Source organism: Tauraco erythrolophus, chromosome 23 (genome assembly GCF_009769465.1).
Source record: "Tauraco erythrolophus isolate bTauEry1 chromosome 23, bTauEry1.pri, whole genome shotgun sequence".
Taxonomy (NCBI): Eukaryota; Metazoa; Chordata; class Aves; order Musophagiformes; family Musophagidae; genus Tauraco; species Tauraco erythrolophus.
In genome coordinates, this window is record NC_141487.1 from 5,838,622 (window position 1) to 5,855,186 (window position 16,565).

The 16,565-nt window shown below is 56.5% G+C and overlaps 1 protein-coding gene across 3 annotated transcripts in view; it reads left to right on the forward strand.

Annotated features, from left to right (window-relative positions):
- The window catches only part of AGRN (agrin), a 115,422-nt gene that overhangs the window by 69,694 nt on the left and 29,163 nt on the right, over window positions 1-16,565 (forward strand). For 2 of the 3 annotated variants that reach the window (XM_086625605.1, XM_086625607.1), the window contains exons 5-9: window positions 5,662-5,877; window positions 6,960-7,184; window positions 9,323-9,547; window positions 9,696-9,902; window positions 15,143-15,364. In XM_086625605.1, coding sequence (XP_086481731.1) covers window positions 5,662-5,877; window positions 6,960-7,184; window positions 9,323-9,547; window positions 9,696-9,902; window positions 15,143-15,364 — 1,095 coding nt within the window. Of the gene's footprint in view, window positions 1-2,668; window positions 2,679-5,661; window positions 5,878-6,959; window positions 7,185-9,322; window positions 9,548-9,695; window positions 9,903-15,142; window positions 15,365-16,565 lie in introns of all 3 variants that reach the window. The other variant, XM_086625606.1, reaches the window with a different exon arrangement.

Consider the following 16,565-nt stretch of genomic DNA (forward strand, 5'->3'; position numbering starts at 1 on the left):
GCTCTACCTGGAGCACTTGGTGCAAACTGCGGCGTTGGCCAGACCTGGCAGCTGGGAAAGAGGTGGAGGGTGCTGGCTCCAGCCTGGGCAGAGTGATGTGCTGCGTGAGGCCTTGGCTGCTGCGTTTGTTCAGATGCAGGGACTGGAGGAGGGCACAGCGCAAGCCTCTGTGTGTGGGGGGAGAGAGGGGGTTGCTGAGGCACAGAGTGAGGCCTTTGCATAGGTGTATTGTCACGGGCTCTGACGTGGCAGAATAGTCTTGCCGGGAGTGCTCCAGGATGGGACGGCATACGTGTGTGTGCTGTGCAGCATCTTCGTTTTGCCCAGTTTCTCAGGCCCAGCTCCAGCAGGACCTTTGCTTCAACGGTGGTTGGTCTTCTCCCGAGCTGCCTGCAGCCTCGCGCCGGCTCCCGCGTCTCTGCGGAGCGGAGCTGTGCGCGGGGAGCCCCAGTGGCTCCTCGCCGTTCTCGCGGTGGCTCTGGCCATCCCTGTCGGTCACGGCGGAGCCGTCCTATTCTCAGCTGTCCTTCCAGCCATTCAGGGCATCTGCAGGCGCTGTTGGACAGGAGGAGGGTGGAGCCGGTGCCATCTGCCCTTGCAGCTACTCGTGGACGACCAGCCACCTGTGCCCGCACAGCCTGCTCCGGGAAATGCTGATCTGAGCATTGGCAGGGGCGTCCCTGGTAATGAAGCATCCTGCTCGCTCCCTGCTGCTAATTAGTGGCTGCCTGAGGAAGTGTCATGGATGGGGCGGGAGGCTTGGATCTGAACATTACACCTCGTGCAGTGGGTAGTCGTTCTGCTGTCTGGGGGAGCAGCTCGGTTCTGGTGAACGCCAGCAGCATCGGGCCCAGACTGCAGTACGGAGCGCTCTGCGACCCCAACTCTTGCTCTTCCCACCCCAGTTCCAGCTGCCAATGTAGACGTGCTCTCCTCCAGCCTTGATCTCTTCTAAAAGCCTTTCTTGCTTTTGCAGGCTCAGCCTGGGGCTGCCGAGGGAGAGGAGCCTGCTCTGTCCGCCCATGGAGTCGTGCTGACTCAGTCGTGGCGGGAAGCACGGGTGCCGTGAATTATTTGTAGCAACACTTTTGCTTTCCCCTCACTCTCCAGCAAGTGCACTTTTTTATTATTATTGTTGTTGTTATTGTTATTTATTATCCTGTTTCTGCTCCGGTGCTGCTAAGAGACGTGGAGAGGCTTGGCTGGTATTCAGCGTGGTTACAATAAGCCCAAGCCCTCCCTTTTGTACTGTACAGCTTGCTCAAGTGCTGTGTAGATACCTCGCTTGAGCTGTTTCTCTCCCTCATCTTCGGCAGCTCAGGAGGTTTGGGAAAGGTCAGCTCCTAGCTGTAGCTTTTTTCTGCTCCAGACAAGTGCTGCTCTCTTTGTTTGCCAGATGCCTTGCTGCGCCTCGTCTCCGCAGCGCTGGGATGGTTTAACCAGAGCCGTGCTTCGCCTTAGATCCAGCCTGCTCTCTGACCTTGCTGCACAGCCTTGCTGTGTGCTTTGTAGACCGTTCTGAAGCACAGTCTTGAACAAGTGCAGAGAGATCCCACCTCCCCTCTGCGACTGAGGAACAGGCACAATAGCTGCAGCCCCCAACATCCCGAGCAGGCGCTCCATCTGTGCAAGCTGTGGTTCACTGCTGCCTTCCAGAGTCCACCCTGCAGCGGTGTCCGCCGTAGCTGGCTCAAAAGCCGTGAGCTGCAGTGTTGCTGTGGGTGAGGCAGACTATGAGCTTGGTCTCAACCACATCCTGCCTTGACATGTCTGTCGAGTGATGTAGAAGGCACAGTGGTAAGAAACTGTGTGGTCACTGCCCTGGTGAGGCTGTGCAGGTGTGACTAGAAGGGCAGCAGGCAGAGCCCTGGTCCATCTGCACGCCCCTGCTCTCTGGTGCTCATCGCAGTCAGATGGGCAGGTAGATGGTTTCCTTGCCATGCTGGCGAGCACCATCTCTGCACTCCTGTCCGTCCTGTCTTGTCTCAAGCTTGGTAGCATGAAGGCAAAGCTCGTCCTTTTGTTGTGTCTTGGCGTGATGCCCAGCAGAGCAGGGCCCAGCCCCGGGCACCTGAGATAGCAACAGCGCTGAGGACAGAGTGTGGTCTGCAGCCCCTCGCTGCTGGGTGCTTTGGATAGCACCATCTTCACCAGTGCTGTCAGGAGTCAAGTTTAAGAAGTCCTGGCACTTCTGTACACTGTCTGCTGCACGGAGTTTATTCGGGCTGTCGTGTACAAGCGTTAGGACAAGAGCCCTTTGTGCCTCCCTTGTTGCTGCCTTCTGCCCACACCCAGCAGAGCTGGTTCTGTCTGTAGTGGCTCTGCATGGGGATCGGGATGTGAAGGCTTGGTCAGTGCCAAGTACCCTGGAGCTAGGCTGGTAACCTCCTCTTTTTGCTTCAAATTTCCAAACTTTTGTTCCATCTGTGTCAGTGATCGTTATGCTTCTTGCGTTCTCCCAGGTAAAATTATGGAGAGAGAAAGAGAGAGAGATGTTGGGGAAGAAGGAAGCTGCCTCTGAATTTCATCCTTTGCAGGGCTTGTCGGGTTGAGTCATCTTAGCAGGCATAATAAACCTGTTTGATCTCCTGGGTCTGGCAGGGGAATTAAGGCATTTTGTTTTATTTTTGTTGATGTTCTGAGCTTGCATCATCCAACTGCATCACAGCATTGGATGGGTGAGTTTTCAAAATGATCTGCTGTGAACGAATAGGCTTCTTCACCAGTAGCACCAGTGATGATTAGAAGTGAAAGAAACTTAAACAACCAATTTGCTTGTCACAATTTGTTTCCAGTTTGAAGCATTTCTCTTTCTCGCATTGCTGCTTCTCAGCCTGATCACAGAAAGTCAGTGAAGCTGGGTCCTTGTCTGGAAAAAGGACTGAAGCAGGGTGTTTGGGTGTGGCACCCTGCCCTGCTCCCACTCGCCGTCCTGCCTGGGCATCCACAGGGCAGCCGGCCTATCCCCTTGAGTCGGGATGAACCCTGAGGCACTGTGGTGTTTGAGCATCCCTCCCGGGGATGGAGCTTGTTGGCAGGGAGTGGGAAGGTGTCTGTCAAACACCGGTGCTGTAAGAGCTCACTTTTACAACGTTTGGTTGATGTGGAACGGGAGCTAAATTAATGCTCTTTATATCATCTCTTTTGCTCACATATTGGCCTATTATGTCCCTGATGTGTTTATGAAATACGATTCTGGGGGCAAGCATAGACTGAAACTTCAATTCTGATAAAATGTCATTTTTCTTTATGTGGCTTGACCCAATTAACTTTATAATATTTTGTGGCCTTTTTGTCGTTTACCATGGCTTTTATCACTTTAGATTAAGAGACTCTTAAATATATGGGGTCAAAACAGTTACAGGGAGGATCACTTAAAAGGTGACAAGACCCAGTTTGGTTTCAAATCTGAATGAACAATTTAAAAAGTTTCTTTGAGGAAGAGGGAAAACAATTAGTGGTGTTTCAACTTCTGAAGAAGTCCTGTCCAGTCTGAAAGCTTTTTTCCTGCCAGGTTCGCAGGCTGGCTGCTGTGGAGCACGGTGGGGTCTGGAAGGAGAAATGGGCAGAAGGGACTTCCCCTTTCCCCTTTCCCCTTTCCCCTTTCCCCTTTCCCCTTTCCCCTTTCCCCTTTCCCCTTTCCCCTTTCCCCTTTCCCCTTTCCCCTTCCCCTTTCCCCTTTCCCCTTTCCCCTTTCCCCTTTCCCCTTTCCCCTTTCCCCTTTCCCCTTCCCCTCATCTCTAAGACAGCTCCATCCCTGCCTCCCCTGTGACTGGCAGCTGATGATGCCCTGCACAGTTACATTCTGCTCCGTGGTCCTGTGCCTCGGGGCCAGGGGCCGGGATAAATCCACACTTGTCCTGCATTTCCCATTCCTCGCTTGCACACCTCCCCTGCACACTCTAATCTCGGAGCTCAACAGGCTCATCTGCATTTAAAAAAAGAAAGCGAGAGCGCGAGCGGCAATAGAAGGAGCAGGAGAGACTATCCAGAGCGCTTCATAAAAATGATGAATTGCTTTTAGATATTGGGCAGGAGAGAAAGAGAGTTCTTTTTTATTTGATGATATTAGTCTCTTAGCGGTGCATTGTTGCTGTGCATGTGAGCTCAAAATCTCAAGGCAGTCAAAGGCAAATGCCCGGGAATTGAAGTGTAAATGAGCCACTGCCGAGCATTTCATTTTGCCTTTTATGATTTCTCTTCCTCTCGTTATGTAGGTCAGCCTCTGTTTCTAACGTGTGCCGTGCACGTAGGAGAGCGCGGGGCGGCAAGGTGTGCCCGGGGTGGCAGGAGGTGCCCGCTGCGCGTGGGTGCGGTAGCGGCACGGCGGGTGCCGGTGCAGGGACGGCGCTTGGCGCAGCGGCTGTGCGGTGCGTGCCTGCTTGTGTGCGTACGTGCCCGGTGGTGCGTGCCATGAGCGTCGGGCTTTGCCCGTGGCGGTCAGCAGTGGGCAGAAGGCTCTGGCATCACTTGCCCTCGCTGTCTTACCTGCAGACCGCTGAGTCTGGAGATACCTGTCCTCTCTCTCCCTCCCACCGAAGAATTACGGTTCCCAGCACATTAGCAATTCAGACGCTGAACTGGTCTGTGCTGGCAGCTCTGATTAGTGGATGTGATAAAAAGATCCGTGCATCTCCTTTGGAGACACCAGCCATGTGATTCAGCTGCTTTGCATAGATGGCAATGAATAAAGCAGTGTGTGGCAGGACAGGTGAGGATCTTTTCTTCTCCCATTCCTTGGCTTTCCTTTCTCTTGCTGGTTAGCAGAAAATGTGTTGTGTTGTGGAGCGCTCACAAAGGCTTGAGCAGAGCAAGTGCTTTCCAGAGCCTTGGGGATGCTCCTTGTGTCTGTAGTGGGGTTGGAGGCACCTCCCTGCTCACGAGCTGGGCTTTGACCTCCCTGCTGCGGTGCGGAGCTGGGGACAGACCTTTATTTTTCCAGTTCACGCTGGTAATAAGCAGAACAGGCAGCCTGGAGCGAGAAGGGGCACAGAGGAGGCAAGAGGGCTGACCGCAGGATTGTTAGCTCCTTTTGGACCATGCTGTACCTGGTCCTTGCGTGAGATGAAGGTGTCTAGCACGTATCCTGCCTCACCTGGCTGCTCTCAAAGGGAGGCAGGGCTTGGTCACTCAGGAGAGACTGTGATGAAGCCAAGGTGGATGGCAGTGCGGTGCCTGAGGGCAAAGGGGGTGCTGCCTTGCCAGGACAGCCTCCCTTCAGAGGAAGCTTTCTCTGGGTCAACAGGCTTTACCTACCCTGCTGTCCCTGCTGCCCTTCCCCGTGGCCACTGTGCTGCCTGCTCCGCACTGTACTGGCGCGATGGAGCAGGCGCTTGGGGCACAGCAGCCCTGGCAGGGCAGAGCCTTATTCTTAGGCATGTGGCTTTGGGATGGGTGGCTCTGGCAAGGTTGGCTTGGCTCCCCTACACCTCAAAGGCACCCTTGGTGTCCCTGGAGAAGAATCCAACTTGACTTCCTGGCCCTTGCAGTGCTGGTGCCCCGCAGGGCTGCAGCCCCTCCCCGAGCCCTGGGAGTGTGGGCAGCTCTGCAGGGGCAGAGGGGGAGGCATGGGGGGTGCCTGGACCTGGGTGCTGCTCTGCACCCGTCCCGTTGGCAGAGGAGCAGCTGCAGTCACCTGTCTCTCTGTGTCTGTGCCCGCAGCGTGTCGAGGGATGCTGTGCGGGTTCGGGGCGGTGTGTGAGAGAAGCTCCACCGACCCCTCCCAAGCCTCCTGCGTCTGCAAGAAGACAGCTTGCCCCGTCGTGGTGGCTCCTGTCTGCGGCTCTGATTACTCCACCTACAGCAACGAGTGTGAGCTGGAGAAGGCCCAGTGCAACCAGCAGAGGCGGATCAAAGTCATCAGCAAGGGACCATGTGGTGAGTGCACGGGCAGGCGACCCAAAGCCAGGGAGACTTGTCCTGAGCTCGTGTCATCGCTGCGGTGCTGGTGATGTCCTGGGGGATGGGGACGGGTCTGATGGGAAGCGACACCGAGAGAATCACCAGCTCTGTCTTGGTGATCAGCAGAGTTTAACAAGCAGGCAGACCGATGGCCAAAGGCCAACCAAGTGTCTTGGGTGGCTCTGCCTTCTGCACCGCACTGCCTCCCCGTAGCGGGCCACATCTGCCACGGCTAGAAGGTGGAGCTGGAGGGACCAGGCGTATGCACAGGCTGGGTGGGCTGATGAAAGCCCTTCCCCAGCCTGGCATTCACCAGCTGTGAGCAAGGAGCTGTGTAAATGAGACCCCAGTCTCCTCATCTCAGAGTAAATTAACTTGACCTTTCTCTTGTGCGGTGTTCTGGCTCGCAATAAATCTGCACCCGGCACTCCTGCTGGGGCTCTTGTCAGAAGGGAGAGAGTGCTGAGTGATTTGTTTAAAATAATAATCATCAAAAAGTGACAAATAAAGAAAAAAAAAAAGCTGGCAAATAAATTTTGGCCCTTCCCTGTTAGCGAGGAAATTGCTCCTCGAGCTCTTCCTCTAATTACGGTTTGCAGGAGGTGCCTTAAGGACCCTTGTTTTGCTCGTTTGCCGAAGCAAGAGGCTCTCGGAGAGCATGTGCAGGGAAGGGAGCTTGCAGCAGTGAGGCCGAGAGGTTTACAAAAGAGAGTCTGTGCCTCAAGTGCCAGGTGGGGAGTGAGCTCCCGTGCTCATGTGCTGCGGGCTCGGGGCTGATCCTACAGCCTCACAATCCTGCCTGCCTCTGCGGGCATCGGGGTGGGTGAGCTCGCTGCTGCGGGACGTGGCGCTGACTCCAGCATCCGCTGAAGTGAGGGAAGGACACCCATTGCCATTGTATAAGTTTCTGGGCATTTGGAAAGACTGGGGCTGTCTAGGTAGATACCATGGTGTCTCGGGCTTCTTTGTCCCATGAGAGGATCGAGCAGGAGAGGGTGGCACAGGAGCACGGGCCACTGTGCTCACACCTGTGCCATGCCCCCTCCTCTCTCCCGAAGGCTCCAAGGACCCCTGCGCAGAGGTGACCTGCAGCTTTGGCAGCACGTGCGTCCCCTCCAGTGACGGCCAGTCAGCCAAGTGTGTCTGCCCGTCGTCCTGCAGCGGCGTGCCCGAGAGCCCCGTGTGCGGCAGTGACGGCAAAGACTACCGCAGCGAGTGCGACCTCAACAAGCACGCCTGCGACAAGCAGGAGAATGTTTTCAAGAAGTTCGACGGCGCCTGTGGTGAGTCCCCTGCCCCCAGTTCCCCTGGGAGTGTTGCTTTAAAAACATTTCCTCCTGCGTCAGGAGTATGGAGGGCAGACCAGTGGGAAATGGCAAGGGTTGGGGAGAAGAACTTGCCCGCACGCCTGCTGTCATTGGCTCGAAAATGTGGACTGGGCAGGAAAAGGTCAATCTGTGGGTGACGGGTTTGAAACTCAGACCAAGCCAGCGCTTTCCCTATAGCATTTCGCTGCGGGTGTTTCTGCTCGAGACCCACTGACCTAGAGAGCAGTTGCAACATCTGCGCCACCTCCTTTCCCTCCTGCCGTTTCCCCTGGCTGGAGTCCCCCGGCTGCAGCTTTTGGCAAGCAGCCTGCTGCTTGCTAGCCGGCCTCCCAGGGCTCGCGGGCAGCCGGCTCCCTCTAATTAAAGGAGCCCGACCGGCACGGATCCCAGAGTGCAAACAGCCCTGCCACTCCTGGGGTGGCTTCCTCCTTGGCTATTGATGGCTGTGGATACTTGTAATTAAAAGCAACTGTATTCATTAGGAAAACCATGAGATCAGCCAGGACACGTGCCAGACCAGGGTTTGTCCCCAGGGAAGGAGTGTGGCAGTGTGTTTGGGCAGGCTGCAAACCTGGGAGAGCTTTAATTGCACTTTGGCTGCTCAGTCCCAAGTGGGGCGAGATGGGTGCCGGTGGGAGGTGTGAAAGAGGTGATGGCACACTGCGTGCTCCCGGTTTCTAGGGCAGAGAGGAGGCTTGGAGCCTCACTGCTCCTTCGAGGTCCTCCTGATTTTTAGCAGGGCATCAGCAGAAACTCAGGCAGTCTGCATTAAGCAGCTGGGCTATAGAGCCTGAAAATCTTGAAGGCATTTGGACTCTGTTGGGTGTGTCGTAAGGCTTGAGGACATACTGCGAGTTGGGGGAGAGAACAGGGATGAGCAGCACAGGCAGAGCACATCTCGAACATCCTCATCACATGGTCCCTGAGATGTGTCTCTGCACCTGCCTCATCCCCAGCCCCTCCGATGCAGTCCCCATCTCCTGCATCCCTGCCCCACTGGAGCAGCCTTATTTACCCGCAGCTCCTTGAGTCCACGCAAGATGTTCTTGTGATTTCGCTGGGGTTTGTAGAGGCCTCAAAGGAGGTAACACGTCCCTGGCTGACTGCTGGTGCGACTGCAGGGCGGCAGCGAGCAGGGCAGCCTTTGCTGGAGGCGGAACAGGAGACGGATTGGGTAGGACCTGTGGGATCTCCTTCGTCTGCTTCGTTTCCGTGATTACTGCGCGTGTTAAAATGGACAAAGCAGAAGGCTTCAGCTGTGACCTTGTCCCAGGCCAGCCTTCTCCAGGGATGTGGGGCAGCCGAAAGGGATGTCCCTGCCTGCTTGCGAGAGGCTGGGAAGCGGGGTAGTGTGTTGTTTCCTCTGGTCCGCCTGGGACTGTGTTCGACGTGGGGATTTCAGACTAGTAGAATTAAAGTGTGGAAACATTCAATCGTGTTTCTGCAATTGCAGAAATGAATCAGCACTCTCCAGGTGCCCTGCTTGACAAGGAAGAGAAAAACCTCGGGCTATAGTAGGGATTAGTGAACAGTCGACTCCTGTTTTGCCCATGTCTTTGGTACGCTGGTGTGAGCTCAGCTCATCAGAGAGGGCGATCCAGATGAGCCTAGATTGGAGCAGTGGGGCAAGGCAGTGTGTGACCCTGGCTGCCTTTGGGCGTCTTCCAGCACTTTGGGAAGACAGGGAGGGAGAGTGGGAGGAGCAGGATGGGAGTAGCAAGCATCTTGAAATGCCCAGTGAGCACCCCTTGAACTGGGGAGGTTTGCCTGGGTTGGGGGAGAGAGCCCTGGGTAGAGGGGAGTGAAGGCAGCTCAGGATGGGGAAAAAAGGCAGAGCTCATCCCATCCCATCCAGTGGTCACTTTGGAAAGGGCGCGTGTCCTCAGTGTGCGCAGCTCAGTAAAAAATGAGTCCTTGCATGTGCTGAGCCCTACGGATGTCCAGTCCCAAGGAATAGATGAGCGCATGCTGGATGCTGCTGGGGAGGTACGGAGGCTCTTGGGGCCGGCTGGGAGGGAAGAGGGCAGGCCAGGGAGCACTCCTCTGGGCAGGGCACAAGCGTTCCTGACTATCTGCTCTGGCTCTGTGCGCAGACCCGTGTAAAGGCGTCCTTAACGACATGAATCGTGTTTGCCGGGTGAACCCCCGCACTCGAAGGGTGGACCTGCTCCCCCGCCCCGAGAACTGTCCCTCAAAGAGGGAACCTGTGTGCGGCGATGACGGGGTGACTTACGACAACGAGTGCGTGATGGGGCGCTCGGGGGCCGTCCGAGGACTGGAGATCCAGAAGGTGCGTTCAGGGCAGTGCCAGCATCAGGGTAAGTACCTCTCTGCTTCGTGGGGAGCAGGAGCATTCGGGTTCCCGACCTTCTCCGCGGCTCCGTGCCATGCTCTTGGCAATGAGAGCATACCCCCGATCCCTGACCCCAGGGCGGGTGCGAGCGGTGCTGTCCTCTCTCCTCCCAGACAAATGCAAGGACGAGTGCAAGTTCAACGCTGTCTGCCTGAACCGCCGCGGCACCACTCACTGCTCCTGCGACCGCATCGCCTGCGATGGTGCCTACCGGCCTGTCTGCGCCCGGGACAGCCGGACCTACAGCAACGACTGTGAGCGCCGGAAGGCTGAGTGCCACGAGAAGGCTGCCATCCCAGTAAAGCACAGTGGACCCTGTGGTAAGCGCTGGTGCCGCCGGGCTGGTCGCCCGCAGGAACACTGGTACCCTGCACCTCTCCCTTCCCAGCCCCAGCAGGCGCTTTAAGCCCGGTCTGCGTCAGCCCCTTCCATGCAGGCAGCCGTGCTCGCCTCGATGCTGGGAAGCTGCAGGTGAGTTGTGACTGGGAGCCCACCGTCTGAGCAAGCCACGGGCTCTCTTCAGTCTTGCAGTCAACAAGCCCTGAATGTCCGTTCCTGCCTGTTCTTTTTCCTTCCAGCAGTCAGCAGTCCTCGTGTGTGTGTGTGCATGTGTTCCTCCTTGGTCTTGTCTCTGTCTGATGTGCTCAGTACCACGGGGAAGAATCATTTGTGTTTGAATAGTACCGAAGTGTCTGTGATGTCCAACTGTTTTCTCTCATTCACCGCTACGGCCAAGTGCACATTCACCACCATGAAGTTCCTGTGCAGCCCACACATCCATTTCTCCTCCCAGGGTAGTGCCAGTCCCCAAGCCCCTTCCATGCTTCCCCCTCCACGCCTGCCCGCTTCTCTCAGCTCCAGGTACTCTACATAAGGAACTCTTCCCAGTGCACCCGCTCTCTGGAGGTCTCGCCGTGTCTTTGTCTCATCTCTGGGAGAAGCTTTTGACCTTTCCAATGGATGTTTTTTCAGGCGTGTGTGGATAGGATGGGGCTTCGGGTCCCCAGGACGTTGGGAACAGCCAATTTTAAAATTATTGCCCAGGAAGTGAAGGATGTTAAACACGGTCACTGGATCAGTTTGTATCAGTTGGAAGGACTGTTCATTTCAGCTCAAATTGGTTTTTACTAGATCCAGAACTGTCCTGTTATTTTAAGCTGATGTGTTATGAGGTATCAGCTGTAGCAAACCTTCTGAAGTACTTGGAAATCGAGCCCCGTGTTGTGGGTCTGTTTTGTTGGCTTTGTGCTCCTGCAGGAGGTTTTTAATGCTGCCAAGCCCAGCTGCTTGAAAACCGTTTGTCAGGCTCCCAAAACCATGTATATATTTTTCAATATAATTACAACTGTTATTTCTGTTTGTTTCACTGCATTTCTGGCGGTTGAACGATTAGGAGTCAGTTCCCCAAGTTCTCCCTATGGGAGGGCAACAGAGGCACCTTTCAGTCCCATCTGCCCGGGCCACGGGCAGTTGCCCTGCCCTGTTGCACCACCGTGGAGCGTCGCTGGAGGAGTGACCTCCTTGGCACGGGACAGGACTGGGCACAGCGAGGGGCACGGGGCAGGGCTGGGCACAGCAAGGGGCTCACAGCTGGGCTCCTGGGGCAGCTCTGGGGCAGCGAGGCCGGGAGGTGGTGCCTGGGTCCTGATGTCCTGGGTGCTCCCTGTGTCTCCTTTAGACTCTCAGGCCCTTGCTAAGGCTTCCCGAGTTTCTAGGCGAGCAGGGAACTCGTGCTGCTAGCTACCCTGCTGTCAGACACACATCACTTCCACCATGCTCAGTGGAGTGAGGCCAGTGGACAGCAGGATATGGTCCCTACGCATCTGCCCTTCTTCTCTCCATCTTACTGTATTTTAGCTTTCCCTCAACTTCTCTTCCTCCAGGCGAGGACAGCAGATGCACACATCTGCTTTCAGGAGCTACATCCTGTGGGTAGGAGCAAACAAAACCTGTCGTCTGGGGGATGTAAATCAAAGGTGGGGCTCTGTCTGCCAAAGCCTAGGATTTCAAAGTCCACATGACAGCTCCAGGCTGCCTTGCAGCAAGCTACCACGAGGTACGGGCAAGCCTTTGGCCTCCCCATCAGCTTAGGAAAGCATCTTCTCTCTGAGCTTAGTGCTGCTTTTTGGGAAGAAAGCACGTCCTCCTCTGTGTCACCAGTTCAGACCCAATGCGAGATGGGAAACGGATTTAGGAACAGGGACAGGATGGTGATGTTGCTTGCCAGCCTTCTCAGTGTGAGCACTGTGGGTGGTGCTGTCCTGGCAGGGTGCAGCCCACAGCACAGGCTGGGACGGGACCAGGAACTGAGGGAGCTACAGGCTCTGTCTGCATCCAGCACCCAGGACAGTCCGTCCACGCCTCTGTGCTGTGAGGATGCTGGGGAAGGGAAGGAAATGAAAGACAGGCCATTAGTATGGTGGCAGTGTTTTAATCTCTCACACGTACCTGTCTAATGAACTCTAAGCTCTGCTGCTGTCCTTTCCAGCAGCAAAGCAAAGGAGGCAAAGCCAAACAAAACAGTCTGGGCCTCTTTTTTAGTCCTTCTTTACTTTGACACCATGATGGGGCAGTTGCGAAAGAACAGATGGGATGAGACCGCCATGGCCAGGAGGTGGAGGGGAGGTGTCTGTAGTTGCATCTGTCTTTTCCTCCCTGCCTCTCTCTACTCCCCCTCCCCGCTCTCCTTCTCCCTCCGCTCTCTCTCTCTTTCCTTTTTCGTCTGTGTCTTGTGTTTTACAGTGTTGCCTGTTTGGAGGAAGGAATTGTGTCCTCGCAGCACCCTTCTGCTCCCTACCCGGACATCTCTGCTGGGAGGTCGGCTTTCTCCCCTTCTCCGTAGGCAGTGACAGTCCTGGCCTCTTCTCACTGCTCCCCTCCTCTCTAGTTTTGCTTGAGAGCCCCTGGGATGGAGAGATTGCCCTGGTTTTGCTCCCATCCCTCGCCCCACACACTTCCTGCTGGAATGGAAATGCCTTTGCAGTGCAGTGGGTTCTTGTCCGATGCTTGCTGTGGCTTCACCCTTCGAGGCAAATGAGAGTGGGAGCAGAGGTGGGTGCTGTGAGCCCCCACTCCTTAGCAAGCCCCAGTTGAGCTGGTACATCAGTCTGGACTGCTCCTGGTTGATCTTACCTCTCCTTTTGCCCCCAACTAACCCTCCTTTCTTCCCCACCTCCCCTTTCCCAGAGACTTCTGCCTGCCTGGGGCTGTGATGCTTGTCCCTTTCCTCTCCATCGTGTGTCACGCTTGGCTGTGCAAGACCAGTGGGCAGGGGCTCTGCAGGGATTGCAGCTCCCCCCACAGTGTCTGGCAAAAACCCTGTGCCTTTTGGAAGAGCTGAGGAGCTCTGTGCTCAGATGTGGTTCTTCTCTAAGAATACTCTCCTGTGTCCCTGGGGAGCTGGTGCTGGAGCTCACTGGGTGCCATGGGCACAATCAGTGGAGTGTGATGGGTTACAAAGCAGCTTCAGAGCCTCTTCGCCATAGCCATCCACAGGCAAGGCTTGCAGGAGAGCTCAGGGGCCCCAGGGCTTGGTTAGATTTCTGCACAGCTTGGCAGCAGGTGAGGGATCATGCCCTTGAGTCAGTCAGGGTGCAGAATGAGCAGTTTTGCTCTGTGCCTCAGTTTCCCTGCCTACAAGATGAAGAAGGGCCAGGAATCAAAGCAGATCTTGCTTACAGCACAGCCTAAGGTCCTTGCTCAGTAGGTCCTCATTATATCCCCCTACATCAAAACTGGTGCCAAAGCTCCCATTGACATATGCAGGTGCCCAGGGCTGTGAGGGAAATTTCACAAGCTGAGGTTCAGGCTGTGAAGGAACTTTGTGTGCTGCATCTCTGCGGGTTTGCTTGCTTAAGAAGGGTGAGAAATGTCAGGGCAGTGTTCTCCAGACTGCTAGGGCTGGAGCCTTGCTCTTGCTCCGCAGGTATGTCACCTTGGTCCTAGCAGGAGAGGAAGTCTGACCTGTTGCCCCGTGCCCTGTGCCACACCAGCAGGCTCTGGAGGGCTTTGTCTTTGCCACTGCGCCCCGGCTCTGTGCCTGTCTCGCTGTTGGGTGTCGGTGGGGCTGCACTGTGTCTGCCTGTCGCATCCATCTCGCCTTGGCCGTGTTGTCTGTTCCCCACATCCGTTCTGTCATGTGTCCTTGTCAGTGTTCAGCACGGATTAGTTCTATGTCCTTTCCTTGCCCCAGGTCCTCAGGGCTTTTGTCTCGAGTCAGAAGAAGGGGTCGCTGGGCAGTGCTGGGTGCCTCCCCAGCAGCACGGCCAGTCCTGCCTTTCAGCTGCCCGGCCTGGCCTGGCTTCTGGATGGTGGAGGGCATTCCTGGAGGGCACGCTGGGCTGGGAACCAGGTGGAACTGCAGGGCGTTCCCTGCGAGTGGTTGCAGAGCTATAGCAGGGAGTCGGACGCAGCCTTTTCTCTTTGCTGTCACCATCAGGGCTGGCTGCTCAGCTCGTCACTGCTGGGCATCTTGCAGGGAAGGTGCCACCTGCTCGGCTGACTTTGATTAAGCAGCTCCAGCGAGCGAGAGGAGGGGATGCCGCCTCTCAGCCTGCAGCCCGTGCTGTGGGGCATTAGCTGTCCCCAGGCAGCCTCAGGGCTCTGCTGCTGGAGCCAGGTGCCCGAGGACTGGGCCGAAGCAAGGGCACCAGGTCTCTTCATCATGCCGTACAGCAGCTCCCTGGCCTTTCCAGCACCAGCTTGCCAGAGGAGGGGAAGGGAGCTGAGCTGCTGGGGAGAGGAGAGAGGCAGGCTGCGTGGTGGAGCCAAATGCAGGTGTCCTCTCCAGCCAGGTCTTCCTGGGTATTGCCACAGGGGGTATTAGGATGAGCTGTTCAGGGGACAGCGTGATTTTGAGGATTGTCAGTGAAAGGAACTGCTCCTGTGTGAGCTTTTCAGCTACTGAGAGTTCGACAGCCGGTGCCAGGTACTGTGCGATGGCATAGCGGGTGTCCCGGAGGCACCGAGACCCACACTGAGGAGGACTTTCTGCTGCCTCCTGCCCTCTGCCGCAGAGCTTGTCGTGCAGAGTCAACTTCGCAGGCGAGTTGTGGCACTGCTGCCACCTGAGAAGAGAAGCACTGGCTGCCCTCCTGGCATCGAGGGAGGTGTTGCCCTCCCTGAGCGCATGACACTTGTCCATGATGCTGGCTGGGAGCTGCTGGGGAGACCCAGATGTCGGGGTTTGGTGCAGAAACCCGTGGGGCTGACCCCACCTCTGGCTGGTCCTTCGGAGCAGAATGTAGCTGGGATGGGACGGAGGAGACGAGGCAGGAGTCCTGTTCATGGTGTGCAGGGAGAAGATCTTGTGCCTGCTTCCCATCCCTAACCTCTGCCAAGCATGGGGAAATGCTGAGCTGGGCATGGCAGGGTGGCATGGAGGGTGCAGGGGCTGGGCTGGTGCCGAGGCCAGGAGCTCTGTGTGTTTGCCACGGCTTGCAGGAGGCAGGCATGGGCCTGAGGCTGGGGACACTGGCATGCATCGCTGTGCTCAGTGCCCTGGGAAGCTGGGGAAGCAGCGGACTGAGACCAGCGCCTTTCTCTGCTGTCCCCTCTGCAGACCTGGGCACACCCAGCCCGTGCCTGAGCATGGAGTGCACCTTCGGCGCCACGTGCGTGGTGAAGAACCAGGAGGCTGTGTGCGAGTGCCAGCAGGTGTGCCAGGGCCGCTACGACCCCGTGTGCGGCAGCGACAACCGCACCTACGGCAACCCCTGCGAGCTCGACTCCATGGCCTGTGTCCTCAAGAAGGAGATCAAAGTGAAGCACAAGGGGCCCTGCGGTAAGAGCTGATCTCTGGGGGGTCCCTGCTCCCCGTGCTCCTGGCCACAGCTGGCTTTGCTTGCGGGGAGCAGGCGGAGTCTTAAGCCTGAACGCGGGCCCAGCTGTGGGGAGATGGGGCTGTCGAGGTGTCTTGTGCTTCGGTTGCTGCCACGTAGCGTACGCAGCTCAGACCCGTGCACAGCGGTTCCATCTGCAAGCTCGCTCTTTGTGCCAGCACAGCTTTGCCAGTTGGAGAGTGTTTGCAGATATGCACAGCCCGAGCTGCTTGGGTTCTCCTGGGGCAGAATGTGCTGGGATGGTCAGGTAGGGCGAGGCTCATTGCGATTTTGTCAAAATACAGTCTTTCTGCCCCTAACCTTCAGGCTGGGTATCAGGAGCTGGTGCCTGGCTTTCTGCCCAAGGCTGGCATGGCTTGGTGTGGCATAGCAGTGGCCCTGTCAAAACTGGGCTTAATCCCTTACAGTCGTTTCCCCACTGAGCTGTGCTGTGTGGCCCTACTTGGGGAACGTGCTCCTGGCCAGTAAGGGCTTTGAGACAGCAGAGAAAACGAAGACTCTTCCTCTAGAAAAAGGAAGACCTCCTCTGACCTACGGAGCTCCCCGCTGCAGTGTAGCAGAGGGCCCAGTGGGATTCAGATCAGAAGAAAATGTTGATACCAACCACACGGTTGCAGGAGAAACAGTGAAGGATGCAAATACTTCGGGAAAGAGCTGCCCTTGCCTGCACACAGCTGCCTTGAGCAGCCTCTCTCCCAACCTGCAGAGCCCAGGCGGGGCTGCAAGCTTTGTGCTGTACGTAGAAACCTCCCGGCCAACAGCCTGCACCAACCAAGCAGGGGGTTGTTGCATCTTCCCTCCCCCATGTAAAGGAGCAGCTGCTGTGTGAAAGAAAAATAAGAATAACTGTCTTTGAGCCAAATTCTTCATGAGTTGAATGGCAGGGAGGGAGGAGGGGTGTTTGTCTGAAGGAGGAGACGAAGCCGTGAATCCCTAAATACCTGGGGGTCAGGAGATGTGCTGACTGGAGTCTGGTCTCTCCTGCGACGAGCAGTAGCTCCTTTGCAAGTGAGTTATCACAAAGATAAACTGCTTCTCGGAGCCGAGCCTGCGTGCGTGTGCTGTGCGTGTGTTCGCAGCAGGCTGAGGGTCCCGCTGGCGAGGTGGCAGGGTGCTCTGAATCGGTGCCACGTTATGTGTGTG